Raw genomic sequence first — 22,938 nt, 5'->3', positions numbered from 1 at the left:
GTAAAATATTACTACAAAATAATTTTTTTATTATTATATATGTAATGAATTGCATATTAAGTGATCAAATATTTGAATTTAATTAGAAAAATAATTTAAATTTATTTCTGCGTATATAATGTATTTTTTGTCGTTAAAATACCAGTGTTGCTGTAATGCTGACCGGCCACACTGGTTGAGATTCCAAGCAAACGACAAGCAAAAGGCAACGCATAAGGCAAAGCAAACGGTTGAGTAGTGAGATCGTGTGCATGTGTTTATTAAAACGCCACAATAAACAACGAAAAAAAAACAAAATACGTTGATTATAGTTATTCAAATATAAAAACTAAACGTTCGTTAAAAACATATTTTTGCCTTGGGCATTGAAACGAAAGAGCTGTAATTGGTACAAGCACACGAATCAAAATGCCATAAAAATCAGTTCTTGGAATTTTTGGGTAACATATATAAAACGGTTTTCTGAGAATTACCAATACCAGTGCCAACAAGTGCCTCGTACCCGTGCCCCAGGTATTTTCTTGTCTATCGAATAGCAAAGGTGTGTACTTACTTCAAATAAATGATTGTGTTTGTGTGTACAAAGTGTGGGCCAATTTAAATAAATTAATAAAGAAATATGTATACTTATAGTAAAATGCATGTAAATTTTGGTATATTATTGCAGATGCAAATCAATGATTGCAAAGAAACAAAAATGCAACAAATAACATTTGCGCTCGCTGTTATCTTAGCCTGCTGTATTGTGGGCCTAAACGGACAGCCTCCGTCGCCCGGCTGGGTGGTGCCGGAGAAGGCGGAGGTGCCCGTTGGCAGCGATCTGAATATCACCTGCACCATCAATCAGGCTTTCTTCGATTCGTCGAAAACAAATGAGACCTGCAGGGTGAACGATCTGTATTTCAAGGCGAATATCAATGATGCTGTGCGTTACTTTAATGGCAGCGATCTGCAAATTATCAACGAGACCACCATAATGATGTCCTTTAAGAATATGTCCGATCAGGAGGGCGAATATCTGTGCATGTGCAAAGAAATGGGCATGTTCTCATCGAAGGTGGATGTCGGCACCAAGCCCTTGCCGGTTCAAGATTTCAATTGCACCAGCTACGATTGGGACTATATGTTTTGCAATTTCACCGAGCCTAGGAATAGCATTAATACTAAATACAATATCAGCTTCACAACGGACAAGAATACGAATTATCGCTACTATGTCGATTGCAACTTTGATGCGGCGCCCGTGGTCAATTGCAACATAACGAGCGAACAGTATAAGAAGTTTTCGCAAATCTACTTCTTTCGCTTGGACATTGCCAACACGTTGGGCAATGCCAGCCAGGATATCGAAGTGAATAATGTGGAGCGCATGGTCCTTGCGCGTCCTGGCCAAAACTTGAAGCTGCTCAATCGCACCAAGGACTCGATCTGTTTGTCGTGGGAGATGCCGCGGCGCAGCAATTTCGTTGGCGGCGTCCTCTGGCGTGTCTTTGTCACACCTAAAAACTTTCCCACCTTGGTGCGTCCGATGTGGCGCAATAATTCATCGGCCGCCAAGGATACGCTCTGTCTCACTGAACTGCCATATCCCGGCTACAATTATCTGTTGGAGCTGCGCGTGCGCAATAATAAAACCAAATCTCGTTGGAGTCCGCCGCTCAACTATGAATTTCGCACAGCTGCCGAGCGACCGGCACGGCCGCCGCGCGTAACCAACGGCAGCTTCTATGTTTACTCGTCGGAGTCATCGCTCACCCTCTACTGGGAGCAGCTGCAAAAGCATGAGATGAATGGAGACAACTTTACCTATGTTATTAGCGAGATTCGATGCAATGATACCATCAGGTGAGTAAAACATTCAATTCGCTTACACGATGAACTTTAAAGTTAAACTTGATTTGGTGTATAGACATGAAACATGATTAGCTGATAAATAGTAAACTACTTTAAAGTACGTTTACACGATAAACTGAAATCATGAAATATATACTTACATATATAAACATAAATTATCAATATATGATCTATGACATACAAGTGCAAAAGGCTGCTCTAGACTAGACTTGATCCATGCTGATCTCGAAAGCTGCGTTTATATGATACCTTATTTTTTCCAAACTCCGACTATAAACATGGACCGGCATTTAGTCTTATCATTATATCTAAATGCGTTTATTTATATACAAGTCATAAAGCTTGTCGTGATAATTAGAATTATACGAGGTAACGAAATCATGAAAAGCTTGATAGGCTTTCACCATTTCGATTGAAAGCACAAAGTTTACACGATGAACCCCAAGAATGTGCAATTAAAAGTTTCTCTTAGCTTTCATTATCACTCGATTAGCTAGTAAATACTTTCATATAATTGTTCCAGGTATTAATGAATTTTTACTAATAGTAAATATGATAAGCATTTTATCATTATTAGCCAATATACATACATATATACAGAGCCACACACACACATGAATGAACACAAACATAAATATTATGAATAACATGGTCATGAATTGTGATTTTGTTGTTGTTTTCTCGCAAATTAATATTCAAATGATATGTTTATTTTCAATTATGAACTACATGCATACATGCATGTACACATTCGTATATATGGCTATAAAAATGATTAACGCGAAAAGCTCGTTTTTCAAGCGTTTCCTATTTCTAGAGAATTGTTTGTTTCTACTTCCATTTAATTGATAATTAATCGCGGTTAGATGCATCGTGTAAACTTATATTTCTTGCCAACAACTGCCACAGTGCAAAATACAAAAGTCTGGCAACGCTTTGTGTCTTTACCTCATTGTAACGATTGCAAGGTTCAATTTAAATTGTTTTATTTTTTCTTATTTTCGAGTGAATCTGATGAGATTTTGAATGTTTGTTTACAATGGCTGCACACAGCGTTGCCACTTTGTTAATATTTTGGAAATGTGCCCTTTCTTTTGTTTTGTTTTTTTTTTTTTTTTTTATTTGTTAGTAAACAGTTTATATACCCTGTAAATATTGATAAAAAAAAATCCAAAAGTTGAAATGCTGATGATACTAATATTTATACTGATAATGATAGCTATATTTCTAGGACTATATTTGTAACTCGCGTATACTTACACCTACATACATATTTGTATCTTTTATGCTTATGTACATATATAAAACATTAATTATACAGAACTACCAATATTAGACAAGTACCCTTATTATACTATGACTTAGACCAACATCTCCAGGAAGAGCTTAGCTACAAATATTAATTTAGGGCAATTTTAATAATTGCTCGTTCCAATTAGCGAGCTACAGCTATAAATACATACATACATACATGTGTGTGAGTATATATGTGCATATGTATGTACGTATTCCGATTCTCAAATTGCAACAAAGCGCCGTTATTTAAGTCGAATTAGAACTAAATACATGAATGTAAGCACATGCACAAATACATGCATATATATGTATGAGCCCACATAAATACCTAAGTTTATATATATGTACAGATAGAGATACGAATACATCTGGTCGCATGCCTGATGCGGAACTGCACTGAAACATTGAGAAATTTCCATTAATGTTCATCTAGCTAAAGCATTCATATGTTATACCCTAATAATGTGGCATAACTGTACAGTTATCAAGTTTGTTACAGATATATGTGTATAAAAGTTGGCTAAGAATCAAACACATAAGTTTTGATTCTGGTTAGGAATATATATACGATAAATATAATTGATCTAATATAGAAGTGCTCTGGAAATAATTTCTTTTGTATCTATATACATATATCTTCAGTTCAATGACGATTCTGCGCTTTGAAAGAAAAGTTAACTAAAAATAATCAGACAGATATTAAATAGGCATAACTTTTGATCCTTTTATATACATATATGTATATCACATCATGTCATGTGTTCAGCTAGGGTATCTACACGTCGACTTGCCTTCAATTTGTCGCTCCTCCACTTGCTTGCTTTTACATTATAAAAGCGCATTTCTTATTAAACGGCACATACCCATTGCAGGAACGTAATGAATGCTCAACCAAACATACGAAAATTCAAAGAATTTTTAAAAATAAACAATTTTCAAGAAATTTTCAACGTGCTACGTAGCTATCTCCACATATACATACATACATATGTCTGTATGTACATATGTAGCTATAGATGTCTGCATGTAGGTATAGCATAAGTCGCTTTGTCCGTCCGCCTGTCTGTCTGTATCTCTCGTTAATATTCGAAAAATTGTTTCGTTATCTCAATTACTTAGAACAGAAGTTGAATTTAAAAAGATTTTCGCTTGAAGAGCTATGCATTGATATCAAAATTTTATAAGAACGAAATACATAGAAAATAATTAGTTCTGGAATTTCCCAATTAATGGTCTCAGCTACATACATACATACATATAACAGACAAATAAATGGAATTATACTCGTTCACGCAGTGAAATGGGGTATATCAGGGTTGTCAGCTGCCCGTCTAGAGACTTGAACATTGGAATACATGTACATTTGTATATGTGTGTGCATATATATGTACATATGTGTGTTTTACCTTCCTTCTTCTCGGATAAATGCCCATTAACTATAAGTGACATCTGAAAAGTTTCTTTATAAGGAAATGTAAATGTGGTCATGAATGAGTATTATGAAGTCTGTCACGGCGGGTGCGATAGTCTTATTTTATTTTGATTATTTACTTTCCATATTTGAAAGTCAATTGGAAAACGCTTTTCTTTATTATCGATAAAAATCGATAATTTAATCTAATTTTTATAAGCTAGATTCATACTTATATTACAAACATCAGGTGAATTGACTGAAGCATAAGCTGAAATTTCTGTCACATTGACCTTTGTTGACCTTTGTCTCTCGGCTCTTTCTCATTGACAGCGATGCCTCCAAGATAAAAGTGGACACAAATTCGGCAACGATTGACAATTGGAAACGGGATGCACATTACGAGGTCTTCATACGGAGCAGCAACATCATGGGCACTTCTTTGGAGGCGAGCCGGCTCTATATACCTAGCATCAGTAGCGAGGATAGGCGGCTGCGTATGCCTTTGAAAATACAGGGTGTCTATCATTCGAGCAATTCTAGCTACACGCTTGGTTGGAAGCCACCGAAGAACACCTCGGGATTGATCGATTATACGGTGTTCTGGTGCAATGCAAAGCCAGCACTCCTGTCCAAGTGCAATGGCACCATTCACTTCGAGCATGTCTCTCCGGATCGCTTGGAGTATAGCACGGCCAGTGGACAATCGCCATCGTTGAATATGGCTGTATCGGCGAACTTTGTTGGTCGGAATACGGGCATGCATTGGGTGACCTGTACGGGCGATGGTAACGATGATCTGGCCAAGATGGATCCAGCCATTGGTGAATTGACCGACACATCTATTACCGTTAAATGGGGCACCGAAGGTGTCTGTGCGGCGATCTTAAGTGGCTACAATCTGACCTATTGCAAGCGATCGGACGGCAGGCCGGATAACTGTACAACCATGGAGCTGCCCAAAGATGCGACATCCTATAAAATAATGAATCTAGAGCCCTATACCTTCTACACGATCAAGATGTCCATGTATTCGCCGAAGCGTGCCAGCAAATACAGCGATGAGCTGTTCCAGCGTACAGCCCAGGGTGCACCCACTCCGCCGCGCCAGCTAATGTATTTGAATGTGACCAACTCGAGTGTGCATCTCGCGTGGAAGCAACCGATCAAGGCGAATGGCATGCTGGTCGAATACCGGGGCAGCATAACTCATGACAATACTACCAATTACTTTGATGTGCCCACCTTAACCGCCGAGCTGGTCAACAATGAGAAGCACTATGTATTAAACAACTTGACTGCCTACACGGAATATGAGATCAGTTTGCGCGCAAAGACCATACACTACTCGGAGCCAAGCAATATGATACGCTTCAGGACAGCGGTCGGATGTAAGTGCTCAAATTATGTTCTCTAAATTTAATTTGCAAATTTTCAAATCGCCAGTTCGGTTAGAAATGAATTCAATTGCAGTTATCTGCCATTTCTCTGATTATTTAAACAATTCAGCGTATCAAAGTATCGTTTCAGAATAGCTGAACCGATATATCGTGCTGTTGAGTCCTGCCATTAACATTAATCAGCGAACCTCATAAACGGTTCGCTCATCTTAACAGAAGCTCAACAGAACGAATCGTTCACTATCGATAAAAATGATTGCGAACATTTCGTTCACTGATCGTTCAGTGAATTGAAATTAAATGATTATTTGCAGTATTTACATTTTAATAAATATGTAAATATAACTAATTGTTATTTAATTTGCAGTGCCCTCGCCACCGTCTAAGCTACATGTGGAGAATTCACCGTGGAGCACGGTGCTGGAGTGGAAGCCGCCATCGTTTCCGGCTGGACGATTGGAGTTCTATGAGGTGGTCATAATTGAGAGGAATGCTAATAATACAATTATTGGTCAACCATTCAGTTATGTGAGCGCACGTCCAAATCTCACCTGTGTAATGAAGACGCCGCTTTGTACTCCGCTGCACCGTTTCACTTACAAGGTGCGAGCTGTAAATGCGGAGATATTGGATCCAATGCTATTAACGCATGTGGACAAGACGTTTACTCGTCAATCAATGCAAAGCCAAAAATGCGATGCTCAGCCCCCATTGACGGATAGCGAATGGAGCGACATACAAAACTATCTCAATTCGAGTCTCTATCGATTGTACAAATCCGCATGGACCACCCATGATGTGAGCTGCTCGCCGGGTCAGAACAATTTCAAGGTGTTCGTTACTTCCGTGGAGGTGGCTACCTCTATCATCTTCTTTTGTGCATTCGCATACATGGCCTATCGCAAGCTATTGAAGATGTCTGACATCGATCTGGTGCTCCCACCGGGCATTGATGAGACCCGCAAGAAACCCATCGACCATGGCTCCATTGGGGGCGGCACTAGTGGCAGTGCCGGCGGGGGAGGCGGTATCGGCATCATTGCAACACGACTCGATCTGCCGCATTATTCGCAACACGATTTGCCACAAGATTTCAGCAGCGGCAACGAGAGCTCCAAGCTGCTTTTAGCCAACAGCTCGAGCGGCGGTATGCTCGAGCAACGGGATGCGTATGAGGAGCGGACGTTGACAACGTTGCCACCATCCAGCTACATGTCGATGAGCCAAGGACTGCTGCTTGACGACGATAGCCAAATGGGCGCCACGGAGCTGCAGCCAAGCAGCCAAGCGAATCCAAATCTAAATGCAAACTCAAATCCAAATCCAAATCCAAATGCTGGTGGCTATATAAAGCCCACGCAAATGAAGAACTGGACAACGCCGAGCAGCATGGCCAACACATTGCCCAGCACAGCCAATGGACAGTTAAGTATGCCCCTAAGTGGCTACGTCCCTGTTCAGGTGCTGCAGTCGCGGCCAACAAATGCGCCCGCTGCTACGGCTCCGGCAGCAGCAGCAGCAGCCACGGCGGCAACACAAGCGCCGATGCACCTGCTCAATACGAGCAACTATGTGCAGGCGGCTGATCTACACAAGCTGAAGCCGCTAGCGCCAATGAGTGGAGTGACTGGACCCGCTATGCCGACAACGCCAGCTGCCACGCCGCTGATGATGCCCAACGGCTTCGGCTATACGGCCATGGAGCAATTGCAGCGGAATGGCTTGATCAAGCCAACGGCTGCAACGGCTGCTGCGTCAACGGCACAGCAGTCGCAGCAAACGCCGCAAAGATTGCAGCCAAATATTGGTGGATATGTGACTCCACAGGATCTGAATGCATTGGCGCACAATCGTCATATGCTCTAAAGCTAGAGAGGATCATGCACAGAGAGAGAGAGCGAGCGAAAGAGAGAGCAACACATACACACAGACACACACTCAGAGAGAGAGAGAGAGAGATAGAGAGATTTTTGTGGCAGTTACTAATACCTTCCGGTGGCACTCACACTCACACACACGAATACCTTGAAAGAGAGATGGAGAGGTAGAGCCAGCAACAGTCATCAATGAATTTTACACTTATAGAACAGCTCATTAGTATTCATGCGCATTCACATCCACACACGCACACACTTAGCCCGGCCACTTGTATTTAATGAACTATTTGTATACTCTTCCCTTTTGTATACCCTGTAAAGTTGTAGCTTTTACGTTTCAATTGCACATCGAACATTGTACTTTTACCATTTTCTCTTTTTTTTTTTATTTTTATTTATTTTTACATTTATTATTAAACAAATTTTAATTTTCGTTTTGTCATCTGTTCGTTACTAGTTTTTTCTTCGAGTTTTTAATAATTAATAACGTTCTAGTATTGTTTATGAACTATCTTATATATAAATCTATATATATTTATATATATACATATATATAAAATAAATTTACATGACTACCTACTATATATACGGAAATGCATACATATATATGTATATTATATGTAACACGAATTGGCAAACGCGATTGCGCCGACTTAATTTAAGATATATAGGATATATATACTATATATAAATATTATATATTATCTACTTTAAAAGGAAAATGTAAAGAAAACTAAACTAAAACTGGCATTTTTATTCTCTTTGTCGACTTGTCTTCCACTAGAAATTAATTAAAAAAAAAAAAAAAAAAAAAAATAGCTAAACTTTTTTTAAGTTATCCTTAATCCACACAATGTTTATAATTTCAATTGATTAAATTAACTAGAATATAATATAAATATATGATTTTTTAGAAAGCTCTTTTTCTTTTTTCTTTGACTATTCAAAATTATCAATTTTTATATTCCACAACAATTGATAAATTAGCGATTAAGTTGTTTACCTTTTTCAAAGTATTTCTTACAAATTATGATGATATTTAAGATATATGCATAGATCAAGCAATAGACATACATATATCGTGTAGAGTCCTCGTCATAATATACATATGTTTTTATATTTTCTCCATTTTAGAGTACAAGGTATGTGTTAGTCGGGCACTCCCGATTCCCTTTCCCCATTCAGCAGATCTTTCTTCCAGTTAAAGCGTTATCTTACCAGCTGCTCATTGAGCATCCAAGGACCTGTCAATCAATCCACGAATCAATCAATCACATTGATTGACAGCGTCGTTTATCAGGGATTTGTTTACTGAAGAGTTCTGCGTAATTCGATGAGTTCTCTGTAATTTTATAGTTCCTTATTATTTTGATGTGTAACAGTTTTGTTTATTTATTTATTTATTTTTATACCCTGAACCCATTGAAAATGGGAAATCAGGGTATAATGGTTTTGTGAAAAAGTATGTAACGGGCAGAAGGAGGCGTGGCAGACCCCACAAAGTATATATATTCTTGATCAGCACGACGAGCTGAGTCGATATAGCCTTGTCCGTCCGTCCGTCCGTCCGTCCGTATGAGTGCGTCGATCTCAGAAGTTATAAGAGCTAGAGAGCTGAAATTTGGCATGCATACTCGTGTGTACCATACGCAGTACGAGTTTGCTTTATTTTTTCGATAAATCGTCCGATAACTTTTTTATCGAGAATAATCGAAAAATTGATTTTGTTTTTTTAGCCTAACTTGAACATTTTTAGACCTGGAGTCTTCAAATTTGTGTTGTATATAAATTTAATCGATACAAAGATTTTGTAATTTACAGATTTTGGATACCATGCCCCCTTCTCCCCCAATTTGTAAAAAACGCATTTCAAGTACTAGAGACTTGTGCTTTGGAATGTACACACATATTTACCATATGATTACACTCTGAAAGTTTCATTAAGATCATATGTTTACAAAAGAAATTATTCGACAAATAAATTCTCATAATATTGCCCACACTGCAGCGCAGCCCAAACGCAGTCGCTGCTTACTGCGCAGTTAGCAGAGCACAGACTTATGCGTGCGTGTGGATGCATCTGTATGTATGTGTGCATAAAAGAAGTGCAGAACGATTAGAATATCAGATTAGAGGGCTCAGGGTATCTCCTAGTCGAGCAGTCTCGACTAGAGCTTTCTTACTTGTTCAAACAGAAAATGAAATAATTCCCAATGTATGGGATTTTGTGAAAATTCCATTGAATGAGATTATGACGATGCTCTAGGGACCGTCGTTACACCCAAAAGACACAGATCAGCTTTTTTCCCGTTAAATCTGGCCTTTTATACCCTGAACAAATTGAAAATGGGAAATCAGGGTATAATGGTTTTCTGAAAAAGTATGTAACGGACAGAAGGAGTCATCGCAGACCCCACAAAGTATATATATTCTTGATCAGCACGACGAGTTGAGTCGATATAGCCTTGTCCGTCTGTCCGTCCGTCCTTCCGTATGAGTGCGTCGATCTCAGAAGTTATAAGAGCTAGAGAGCTGAAATTTGGCATGCATACTCGTGTATACCAACGCAGTACGAGTTTGCTTTATTTTTTCGATAGCTCATCCGATAACTTTTTATCGAGAATAATCGAATCAATATCAATGCCTATTAAGCCTATTTATGTGTACATTTTGGCTGACGCATATAAATGTCGCAATATGGTCACTATAAATGCCGATTGCCACGCCCCTAGTGGCCGTAGACTCCTTATTTTTGGCCAGTTCTTAGAACGAGCAACAGCTAGCCTAAATGCAAAATTTGAATTCTTACGCTCAAAAAATGTGAAAATTACAGGGTATTTTTCGATATGCCACGCCCCTGAAGATTCGCCGTGCTCCTGGTGGGCGGATATTATATTATATATATGATTATACATACTGTATTCGGAATATACATACATACATACAAATATTAACAGCGAATACTATGTATTTAACGGAGCGAGCACAAAACTGATTACGAGCTCCGCTTGAAGATTAGTTTGAAAGCTGCGTCCAATCGGAGCGGTACGAGTAGGGCCCAGCGATAGCCACACATAAATGTAAATACAATATACATACATACACATGTACGTATATATGAGGGCAATGCGAAGCACGCATTTCGAAATGCGAAATACTGTTTTAGTCAGCGTATTCTTGGCCAGTTTTTGGTGTACATTATGCCTGGCCGAGTACGAGGCTCTCGATCACTTCCATATTGAGGTATCCCGGGCCAATTTGCGCGAGGGCGACTCATACAACGTTACCTGCTGGACGGACAGCTTGGCCGCTCTGAACCAATTGTGCGGCGCCGGCGGAGTCCAGCGATTGTATATGCAGGCGAGCCGCACAAATCTAACGGTGAGCATCCTGAATGACACGACTATTTACCACGAGATGCCATCGGCTCAGCCCATGCACGGTCGAGCGTTTGGCTACGAGTGCCTGTGCAACGGCGCATCGATAGTCTCCACGTTCTTCCCGGTGGGCGTGCGATTGCAGGTGGTGGACTTCAGCTGCCGATTCGAGGACGCCAAATTTCCGGCGCTATTCAACTGCAGCTTCAGCAGGCCGCCGATGAGTGATACGGTGGACGCCACGGCGAACTACACGCTACAGCATGACGGTCGGACTGTCGCCTGCCAGCCGGTTGGGCAAGGCTTACGGATGCAGTGCATCGGCCGGCTGAACAATTTCCAAAAGGCCTTCAATTTCACATTGAGACTGCACGACCAATTGGGTGAGCATTCCCAGCGATTCCAGCTGAGGCGCGAGCAGATGATCGTGCTGGAGCGGCCGGGAGCCGATTTCAATGTGACCAGCCTAAACAGCTCATCGATCTGCCTGGAGTGGAGCGCCAAGCGGTCCACAAACCACATCGGCTACACAATCGTGTGGTCGAAGCTGCTGCTGAACGACAACATCAACAATGCGAGCGTCCTTTGGACAGATGTGAAGCAGGCGACGAACAGGGAGAGCGTCTGCCTCTACCGGCTGCCCCATCCATATCAGAACTATACAATTGAGCTGCAACGTCGCTACAACTATTCCGGCGCCCATTTAAGCCCTAGCTTTGTCTATAGCTTCTACACGCTTCCAGAGCGGCCGGCACGGCCACCCCGAGTCTGGCCAAACGGCTACCACATCGATCCCAGACAGCCGAACGAGCTGCACATCTACTGGCAACCTCTCCCCCAACTGGAGCACAATGGTCCAGGCTTCACCTACAACGTGACCGTACATAGGTCCAGTGATCCGAATCGAATCATGTGAGTCAGCTCTTCAATTGCCTTGAATTATCGCAAGCTCCAGCACTGATCGAGTATCGCTTTACTTCACTTCACTTTACTTATTGATTGATTGTGGACTGCATCTGGATCTAAGTAACTCCCTCTGACGCATCTTCAGACTCTTTAGAGTCTAATCATTCGGGATCGTTCGTTGAAGGTTCATCAATCATCACTGGATTCGGTTCAATTGTGAATAGTCTATTAGTCGGCTAGTCATTAGTCAATCAATCAATCTTTCAAGCAGTCAATCATTTATTCAGTCAGTCAGTCATTCACTCACTCTTTCAATTAGTTAGTCCGTTGGTGAGTCCATCATTCAATCTGTCAGTCCATCATTCAGTATGCCAGTTGTGCAATCTTTCAATCCAATCTTTCTGCCAATCAGTCACTCAATCAATCAATGGATAAGCTTCCAGCTAAGGTTGGCAATGAATTCCCTAGTGCCATAATCGCTATTCGCCATATTCTGTATAACTTATATTTCGTAGAATTTTGAGTTCATCATACTTGAATGGTATTGCCATAATCACTTATGTAAATGGAAATGCGGTCATCGCATTTAAATATATGTACATACATAAACAATTTTCAAGCCCAATGGGAAAATACCCTGAAAATCCTATATTAAATACCTGAGCAGTCTATTATTATGTATGTAGGTATGTATATACATGTATCTGTATGTATATGTGATCTGCGTTTTTATACCCTGAACCCATTTTCAATGGGAAATCAGGGTATAATGGTTTTGTTGAAATGTATGTAACAGGCAGAAGGAGGCGTGGCAGACCCCATAAAGTATATATATTTTTGTTCAAGGCGACGAGCTTTAGCTCTGTCGATTTAGCTCTGTCCGTCTGTCCGTCCGTCCGTCTGTCCGTCTGTCCGTCCGTCCGTCTGTCCGTCCGTCCGTCTGTCCGTCTGTCCGTATGTTTGAACGCGTCGATCTCAGAAGATATAAGAGCTAGAGACTTGAAATTTTGTTTCCTAGGTCCGTGTGTAGCACGCGCATATCGAGTTTTGCTTTAAATATCGATAACTTGCCCCGTTATTTTGTTATCGATTAAAAACATTATCGAAAACTAGTAATAAATTTATATCTCCTACATCTTTAAAGGTAGAGTCTCCAAATTTTATATGTATACTTATATATATTTTATACAGTTTCGGTTTTTGTCCCCCTCACCATCGCATTTGTAAAAGGCGTATTTTAAATACTAGAGACTTGTGCTTTGGCAAATACATGCATATCTATGTTATATTCATAATCTGAAAGTTTCATAAAGATAGTCCATCCACAAGAAATGTTATTAAACAATTAAGTTCCCATAGTAAGCCAACACTGTACGTATGTCTGTGTGTTTGCGTGTATGTGTGCATATACGAATAATTATTGAAATATCAGTTGCTCGAAGGGTTCAGGGGATCTCGTAGTCGAGCAGTCTCGACTAGAGCTTTCTTATTTGTTTACTAGTGAGATCCATTAATTGACTTATCCATTTATTTTTGGTACAATATATTTGAAAGTCCAAATCATATATTCGATCAATAGACATAAATTTATTTCTGAATTGAATTTTGTAATTAATAATATTATTATATTATTATTATATTATTATTATATATTATTATTAATTTAATATACATACGTTGCAAAATTATCGATAGTGGTACCCTCGATTTCTTTAACAGTCGATAGTGAATCGATAATATCGATAGTACCATCGACAATTTAAAGTAATTAAAATTTTAAGTCTGAATTTACAAAAATGTTTCTGACTTCATTTACATTTATAGCTATTATATGTGTGAAGAAAAGCAAACAATGCTTGATTTTGAAAACATTGATGGACATCGACATCGATGTTTTCATTCAAATTTACATCACTAGTTCAAAGCTGGTCGAGCTTTGAATTTGTTAGACTATCGATAGTGGCAAAATACTATCGATGTCGTAAACCCATCGATAGTACCATCGATTGCTTTGCATTCCTAGCGCTAAACCTTTGATTAACCCACTTACCAATTAATCTACATGCATTCACATACATACATATATCTCTCAATTCATACATAGATTGACTTATCGATCATTCAACTTATCGATCTGCATAGCTTAGTTTCTTTCTCTTCTTCTACTTTTTGCTGACAGTCCTGCCAAAGTGGCCGTCGATTCGAATGAAGCCGTTATCAGCGATCTGGAACTGAACAGCGATAGCTTTACGATAGTCGTGCGCAGTCAGAACTCGTTGGGCAGCTCGCTTAACAGCAGTCGGATTCGAATACCCTGGCTGCTCGCGCCGAGACGGGCGCGACGCGTGCCCAAGAACTTGGACACCGGCCGGAGGATGAGGCATCTCACCTGGGATCCCCCGGAGGAGCAGATGCTGCTGAGCAGCTACACGGTCTACTGGTGCAGCTGGAACATAACGGACCACACCCGCTGTAACGAGGGCCTGGCCATTGAGTCCGCTGAGGTGGAACGCTGCAGCCAGTGCCAATATGAGCCGCCGGCTGGACTGCTCATCGATGCCTACAAATGGGCCGTCTCGGCCAATTACGATGGCCGCGATGCGTTTGGCAGCGGCGGCATGAGCTGGCTGGAATGGTACCATAGGCCACTGATGACGGCGGTCGTCCAGTCGGACCATGTGCACAATATCCAGGGCATCATTGCGCTCATCATACTCGGAGGCTTCATATATTTCTTAGTGCGGAAGGTGCGCTATATGTCCAACATTAAAGTGGATCTGCCCGAGGGTCTGCAGAGTGTGACGCCGGCGCTAACGACAGTGGGGCAGGAGCTTCCACTTCTGACCACACATATGCAGCAGGAGCAGCAGCAGCGGGAGGAGCGGCAGGAGGAGCACGATCAGCAGACGAATTTGAACGCCCGCATTCATTATCCGCCGGTGCTCTATGCAAACTTTCGACCCCTAGACACACTGGTGCCCGCTCAGCCCCAGGATTACGTCCGCATATCAAAACGAGCTGCGGATCTGGCCAATCCCTCGGGCTACATTTGCATGCAGCCCACTCAGCCAGTCAAAGTCACAGGCTATGTGAGCCTGCCATGATGCATCTGGATCATATCTCTCGCTCTCCCTCTCTGTTCCTTTCAATATATGTATGTATGTATGTCGGAGGCGCTTCATATTCCATCACATAATTACGCATTTTTTTAAGTCATTTAAACAGAGAGATAAAGACAAATGCTGACTCGTCCACAAATATTGATAAGCAAATCCATTTGGGCTATCGATATTTGTGCTCGAGGCTGTGTATATATGTATGTATGTGTATACTATATGACCACTCACCAGAGAACACATAGACTAGACAAAGTTTTTCGACACCGAAAAATCTGTCTCCTAGGGCCTATCAATTTCGTATTTGCTCGGATCTTCAAGGAGCTTTAAGATACTGAGGATATGTGCAGTGAAAGTATCAATCGCATACGAAGCTGATTGATAGGAGCTCGAGCTGGCGGCGCACAAGACGGAAGTCGTCCTACATAAGCAGTCGCAAAAAAGTGGAGACTGCCCATATAAGGATAGGCAGCGTCACCATCGCGTCAAAGAGGGCGATTAAGTATCTTGGCGTCATGTTAGACACAAGATTAACTTTCCGCGAGCACTTAGAACATGTGCATAAAAAGGCAGCTGATTCTTGTAGAGCTATGGGTCGAACCATGGGTTAACCGCAAACACGGCGAGGTTAACTTCGCAGATCCTCTCGGGCCATGGATGCTTTGGTCACGAGGAAACTGACGAGTGCCCCTGGTGCGGGCGAGGGCATGTGGAAGACGCCAACCACATCCTTTTCGTATGTGGACGGTTCCTGGAGGAGAGGCGTCGTCTAGAAGAGGCACTGGGCCGCTCCATCAGCGCCATGCTGGAATCGGAGGAAGCTTGGAAACTAACAAGCACATTGATTATGGAGCTCCGCAGAGTCGAGCGAATAAGAAGACGAGCTGTCCCAGGCTAAGGTAACGCATAGTGCTTGCGAAGCAATGCTTTACGGCCGTCCCGCAAGCATCGCGCGCTATCCTAGCCGCCACACAACTTGTCAAAAAACGAATATAAAAATAAAAAAAAAATAAAAAATCACACACACACATACACACAAAAAAAAAAAACAAAAAAAAAAACACATGGGCTGCAGCCTGCAGTGTGCTCTTACTATGAGAACTTAATTGTTTACTAACTTTTTTTGTGGACATACGATCTTCATGAAACTTTCAGATTATGATTATTATAACATGAATATGAATGCAATTGCCAAAGCGCAAGTCTCTAGTATTTGAAATACGCCTTTTACAAAAGTGAGGGTGAGGGGGTGGATATAGAGGAGGGGGGTACATTTTAACAAAAACCGAAATTGCATATAAGCATACATTAAAAATTTGGAGACTCTAGCAATAAGATATAATTTTATAACTGGTTTTCGATAAGGTTTTTTATCGATAAAAAAAGATCGGGATGAGTTATCAATTTTTAATGATAAACTTGATATCCGCGCTGTAAATACGGACATTTAACAAAAAAAAAAATGTTTTCTTATATCTTCGGAAATTGACGCGTTCATACATACGGACAGACGGACGGACAGACGGACAGGGCCAAATCGAATCAGCTCGTCGCCCTGACCGATAATATAAATACTTTATGGGGTATGCCACGCCTACTTCTGCCTGTTACATACATTTCAACCCAACCATTATACCCTGCTTTCCCATTAAAAATGGGCTCAGGGTATAACAAGTAAGAAAGCTCTAGTCGAGACTGCTCGCTACGAGATCCCCTGAACCCTTGGAGCAATAGCTATTTCAATCATTTTTCGCGTCTTTCTGCTTACCCAAGACACACGCACACACACACGTTCGTCCGTCCGTCTCTCTGGTTAGTGGATCTCTGGTCAGTGATAGTATATAAATATAAATCTTTATATTGCTGAATATTAAAATTGATGCCTAAAAATCGACTTCGAAAACTTAACGATAATCAAATTTTGAAAGATTTTCGATCGTCAAAGGCATTAGAAGATTTATGTATATATATCAAATATAAAATATACATCGGGATTTGAAAGATTTTTGTTGATATTTTTAAGAAATTTACTGCAAATAATTATACTATATAGCGTAAATAAGTGGACTCAAATTATTATTTTTATCTATGTATGTATCTATATATGTGTATATCTATAACAATACCTATGTATATATGTATGTAAATACATAAGTAAACTCAATTATATTATATTGACTCCGAGAAGAGTGATTTACTATTCTCTTAATGAGTATTATTTGATCAAATTTGATCAGATTTCCCTAAATTTAAGCTTTACAATTATAATTTGAATTATATCTCAGAAGCCACTTTAACCGAAAAATTTGGAATTACGCAGAAAGTGGTTCTTGCATGAGCTTTGCATGAATTTAAATCAAATTTTAGCTTCCGTGTGTGCCTTAGTATAGCCCATTGTTCCCTCAAAAGCAAATAAATGCATTAAAAAAATATATATATCCGATATATATATATTAAGGTATATACATACATCAAATATAATCAATTTAATACAACAAAAATGTATAATAGTAAGTAAAAAAAACCATTATAGAGTTAACCGATGGTAAAGTTAAAAAAAAAAACGCCTATTATATGCATATATATACATAGATATATATGCAGAGTATATATATAAATGTCGCTATGATCAACATAAACACCAAAAAGCCAGTGGATCCCATGGAGTCCCAAATCAAAGATGAGATGCATCCGCCTTATTGCCATGCCATTTGTAGGACGCCGAGTAGATGAAGTTATTCTCGACGCACTTGCGATCGGCCTCAGTGGGGCCGCGGGAGCCGTACGGATAGGGAATGGGTGGGATGCGCTCATGCTCGATCTTGTGCAGAATGGGCGTGAAGATGCGCCACGCCTCGCGCAGCTCGTCGGAGCGCACGAAATGCATCTGGGAGCCGCAGAAGACGTCCAGAATGAGGCGCTCGTAGGCGTCCGGCAGCACGGAATGTTTATAGCGATGCTCATAGGTGAGATCCAGTTCGGTCTCCTCAATGTCGAACGTAATGCCCGGACTCTTGGTCATCATCTTGAAGTAGAGCGCCTCGCCCGGCTGCACCCGTATCACCAGCTCGTTGCGCTTCGAGTTGCCCTCGAAGATGTCGCCGGGCACATCCTGATATTGGATGCGGACCTCGGCCTTGCGCTCGTTCAATGCCTTGCCGCAGCGCAGTATGAACGGCACGCCCTGCCAGCGCTCGTTGTTGATCTGAATGACGGCCATGGCATAGGTGGGCGTGTTCGATGCCTTGCTCACGGTGGGATCATCCAGGTAGCCGCACTGCTCCTCAGCCGTGCTGCCTGCGGGATTGCCCACATACTGGCCCAGGACCATGTCGCTCAGCTCCAATGGCTTGATGCACTTCAGCACCTTGACCTTCTCATCACGTATGTCGTCCGGATGGCAGCTGCATGGCTTCTCCATGGCCACCAGCGATAGAATCTGGAGCAGATGATTCTGCATCACATCTCGTATGATGCCGAACTCGTCAAAGTAGCCGCCACGCCCCTGCGTACCGAACGGCTCCTTGAACGTGATCAGGACGCAGGCAATATTCTCGCGATTCCATGTTGAGCTCAGAATCTTGTTGCCGAACCGTATGGTCATCAGGTTTTGCACCATCTCCTTGCCCAAGTAGTGATCGATGCGATACAGTTGCTCCTCCTCGAACAGGCCGGCCAGATGATCGCTCAGCGCCTTCGAGGTCACATCGTCTCGCCCGAAGGGCTTCTCGACGATCACGCGATTCCAGCCGCTAACGAAAGATCAATGCAGATTTAGACACGATCCACTTAAGGATTATCCATGTAGCATTCACTCACCCCTTGGACATGCAGTTGTGCTTGATGTTGAACGTCACCTGGTTGTAGACTGTGGGCGGCAGTGCCAAATAGAAGATGCGATTCGCATTAAGCCGATTCTCGATCGACTCCATGTGCTGGTTGAGCGCCTGGTAGCCCTGGGCGTCATCGTATGGTCCGGAAACATAGTTATTCAAGCGCCAGAATTCATTATATTTCGTCTGTTCATGCGGTTGCACCTGTCAAGGGCAGAGAAGTGGAATGCCATTAAATTGAGAACCGCATAGAGGAGCAGAGCAAACAATTTGAGCAAATATTCTTCTCGAAAAATTGAAAGCTTCGCTTGAGAATCGCATAGAAGCGAGCGAGCGACTCTATTGACAATTTATATACGCGTTCACGGTGTGAAGGGGAGGGAGTATATGGCTTTGTAACCGTCCGTCTGTCGGTGCATCTGTCCGTCTATATATCTGTTTAATTTTCCGTCTTTATGTTCATCAGTAATCCGGAGATATTCCGTATAAATGCAGTTGTCTTTGAGCCCTGCAGTCGAGTACGCCCAATTGCAATACTCTTACATATAAACTCTATATTTCAGGGTATCACATCTTTAAGAGAACTCAAAGGAATCCAACTTTACCTTCATATACTGCTCACATAGATTCTTCAACTGGTCCACTGTCATCTTGGAGCGCGCATAGCCGCAAATTTTTGTTGGCTTCGGCAGTAGATCGTCGCGATATAGCCACCATAGTGTTGGATATATCTTCTTCTTAGCCAGATCGCCCTGTAAATGCAAGTGTTTATAGAGTTATCCTGCATCGGGATCAATCATCCTCCTTTGAACGACGAATCTCTTACCGATGCACCAAACACCACGAAAGTGTGTGGAATTTGACCGTCAAAGTGTGTGCCCTCGCATATCATAGTTGAGCACTTCAGAGTGTTGATGATGCGATCCAAGGTGCCCGAGGGCTTTGAGCATTTGCACTCTAGGCAAAACGAAAGAAACGATAGTTTTATGAAATATATTTCTGGAAAGGAAACACTAGGACTCCTTTAACTTTAACTGTAACTCTATCTTGAGCCGAAAGCCCACTCGCACGTAACGTTCGACCCGCTGACCAGAGACGTAATAAATCAAATCTGTCAATGCTCTTAGCTTGACTTTCAAGCGCTGACTATATCTTAGTCCCCAGCTCATTCATACCTGTATGCCAGATAAGTGCATATTACTGGAGGGGCTATGTACACATGCATACATATATGCATCTGTTTGCATACCTATATGTATGTTTGTGTCTGTGTGCGTCTGTTTGTGATCTATAGGGCAATAACAGCTGAAAGTCAGAGACGGAAATCGATTGGACATGCACTCGTTTGGCATTTTGACTTGACTATCTATTTTCTTATGGAGTCAAATAACATAGAAGGTAGATATACATACATATATATGTACATATGTATATAGAATACAAATTATATATCTCTGTAACTACTTTCTGTGTGCTTTTAGAGCTTTTGCAAGCACGTTTCTTGAGTAGGTCATATTTAATTATATATATGTATACATATGTAATAGATTATCTAGATATAACTTACTTTATTATCGTATATAATAAAGATATGACTTACCATATCATAATATAAAATTATATTTGACACACTAAAAAACGTGCTTTCTAAAGTTTGCATATACTACATCTTATTCAAAACTAGAGTTAGATTAGATTTAGCTCATTGTATCCTAGCCCAATCTTTGAAATTAAACACTAATACAGTTATACTTGGAATAAACAACATACATTTATCATATATATTTATTTATAGTAATTTTCGCAGCTTGAATTCTATTTTCGCATAACGTGCATTCACTGTAATTACAATGCTGATACGACAAACAGAAATGCGAACGCAGCAAATCACGCAATAAACAAAAACAAAAAGACTACTTGTTTTTTAATCATTATATTTCTTTAACTGCCCTCTCATATTTGTGTGCTTTTTTTTACGCCTACAAGATGATTCAGCATCGTGTTTAACATTGCTTTTGACAAGGCATTGAAATACATTTTGAAAGGCTTATGCACGCACACACATACACACAACAGCACACGCACACCGACATGTGCACACGCACACATATCGTGAGGTATGTATGTAAACCATTCATACATGTGTAATTATTTACGTGTACATTTTCAATGTCATTAACATTGGCTAATTCTCAATGCCAATGCACGCTCTCTAATTCGCTCGCCCCCTCTCTCGGTCGCTCTCTGTCGCTCAACATTAACTTGAAAAGGTTAACATTTAGCGCATTAATCTTTAAGTGAATGCAAGTGAATAGCAACAACAGATTGGAGAATGAGGTAAAGTGATTGGAATTGCGATAAGCCGACGGCAAAGCTTTGTAGGTGACCCTTTTACCTAAAGAACACAATTTGAAGGGCATTCTTTTGCGCGCGCTCTTCGTCGCCGTATCTCTGCGCTGTCCTCACTCTCTCTCTCTCTCTCTCCCTCACTCAAGATACTCGGCACATTGCGCGCCACCTGTTGCGTTTCCCAACACCAACACCAAACACAGTCACCGTCCCCCAGCTCTCCTCGTCCAATCGCTAACTGTTGCATTCATTGAGCTTTCGTGCATATCGTATGCGTAAATCGTAAATCGTTAATGAACTTACCCATGTTTATTTTTCGTAGTGTGTGTGTGCTAACTGTTATTTGTTTACTTATTTCTCACTGACAGTCTTCTTTGATGACAATTTTTGAAGCCAACTTTTCTAATGATTTCCGTGCGGCAATTAATCAAACTGTTGACCAACAATTTGAATAAAGGTCAAGCGCAGAAAATATTGTGATTTTTGCTGCGGTTGGCAAAACACACGCACACTCACACAGGCACACACACAAACACACACACGACTGCACTTGCACGCAAGCGCAACGTGAACAAAGTTTTTGTTTAATGGTCTTTTCCCCTTTATTTATTTTATTTTGGTGCGCAAGCTTAGTAGTTTGGCAAGAAGGTTTAGTTTTCGGTGCCTTTTGGTTTTCAGCGAGCCCTCAAATATTAACGATATGTAGCTTGAGACGATCGCTGCGCGAATGCGCCAAAGCAAATGTGCAAAGCGAACATAAGGCGAACGCCAACAAGCAGCAGCAACACAAGCGCACGCTATACATTATATGTAAAATAACAACAATAAAGAGAGTGAGAGAGAGCGAGAGATGAGAGGGCTTGTGATATTTTCAGCTTGAACGTGGCCAATGTGCCGGGCTCTCTGTTGTGCATAGGCACACACAAACGCATACGCACATGCCATACAACTCTTGCTCACAACAAAAGGCGTTGCCAGTGTTGAGCAACAACAACAACAAGAAATGCGTTTAATAAGTTTGTAAAATACGCGCAATTCGCGATTTCCATTTAATTTGAATAGAGCCAGAAGCAATGTAAATATTAATATGTGCTTATACAACGAACATGCCATCAAAAAGCTCTTTTTAGCACACTAAAGACAAACAAAATAATTATCTTATATATTAGATAATAATGTATGAAGGAAAAATAATTTTAAAAAATTGAAAAATATATATTTCCGATTAACTAAAAAAAAAAAAAAACATAAAGTTTAAGAAATAATTGAAAGTGTTTAATTTGAATGAATGAATTTTCAACTAATATTTGAATTAAAACTATGTTTTTATATTTAATTTTCTTTTTGCCCCAATGGAAACAGTTTTTATTTAGCTTTAGGTCATTTAATGTATATCTGGGTTTTTTTTTAGTAAAAATAGCTAGTTAAAAGCTCATTGCGCTTAGAACTTGTTCACTTTTATTTATTATCATTCCACAAACTTTTCAAATCTTCCGGCGCATATAAAATAATGTTTGAA

At 40.8% G+C, this 22,938-nt stretch overlaps 3 protein-coding genes across 4 annotated transcripts; 2 read left to right on the top strand and 1 right to left on the bottom strand.

The window, feature by feature from the left end:
- The first annotated feature begins 157 nt into the window (after positions 1 to 157).
- LOC108619507 (cytokine receptor domeless) lies at positions 158 to 8,755 on the top strand. Its single transcript, XM_018016129.2, has 4 exons — positions 158 to 541; positions 668 to 1,845; positions 4,895 to 5,952; positions 6,329 to 8,755. Exons 2-4 carry the CDS (start codon positions 668 to 670, stop codon positions 7,825 to 7,827), a joined length of 3,735 nt encoding a protein of 1,244 aa, XP_017871618.1. The 5' UTR covers positions 158 to 541; the 3' UTR covers positions 7,828 to 8,755.
- A 1,658-nt stretch (positions 8,756 to 10,413) lies between these two features.
- Positions 10,414 to 15,440, top strand: LOC108619508 (cytokine receptor). The gene is made up of 2 exons (XM_018016130.2): positions 10,414 to 12,127; positions 14,301 to 15,440. Exons 1-2 carry the CDS (start codon positions 10,944 to 10,946, stop codon positions 15,223 to 15,225), a joined length of 2,109 nt encoding a protein of 702 aa, XP_017871619.1. The 5' UTR covers positions 10,414 to 10,943; the 3' UTR covers positions 15,226 to 15,440.
- Positions 15,441 to 17,654: 2,214 nt separating this feature from the next.
- On the bottom strand, positions 17,655 to 22,174 carry Zw (glucose-6-phosphate 1-dehydrogenase Zw). Of its 2 annotated transcripts, none has more exons than XM_018015032.2 (5): positions 21,723 to 22,174; positions 19,897 to 20,027; positions 19,676 to 19,822; positions 19,057 to 19,274; positions 17,655 to 18,989 (listed from the first exon to the last, which is right to left on the bottom strand). In XM_018015032.2, exons 1-5 carry the CDS (start codon positions 21,724 to 21,726, stop codon positions 17,912 to 17,914), a joined length of 1,578 nt encoding a protein of 525 aa, XP_017870521.1. In that variant the 5' UTR covers positions 21,727 to 22,174; the 3' UTR covers positions 17,655 to 17,911. The 2 variants fall into 2 exon arrangements, with proteins under 2 accessions (XP_017870521.1, XP_089331487.1); XM_089475361.1 differs by lacking the exon at positions 21,723 to 22,174 and adding an exon at positions 20,100 to 20,250.
- Positions 22,175 to 22,938: the final 764 nt, after the last annotated feature.

The sequence above is a fragment of the Drosophila arizonae genome, chromosome X (genome assembly GCF_054131065.1).
Source record: "Drosophila arizonae isolate 15081-1271.41 chromosome X, UAZ_ARI_1.0, whole genome shotgun sequence".
In the NCBI taxonomy this organism is placed as follows: Eukaryota; Metazoa; Arthropoda; class Insecta; order Diptera; family Drosophilidae; genus Drosophila; species Drosophila arizonae.
Note: the sequence above shows the minus strand (reverse complement) of the source record. Positions and strands in the feature narration are given on the sequence as shown.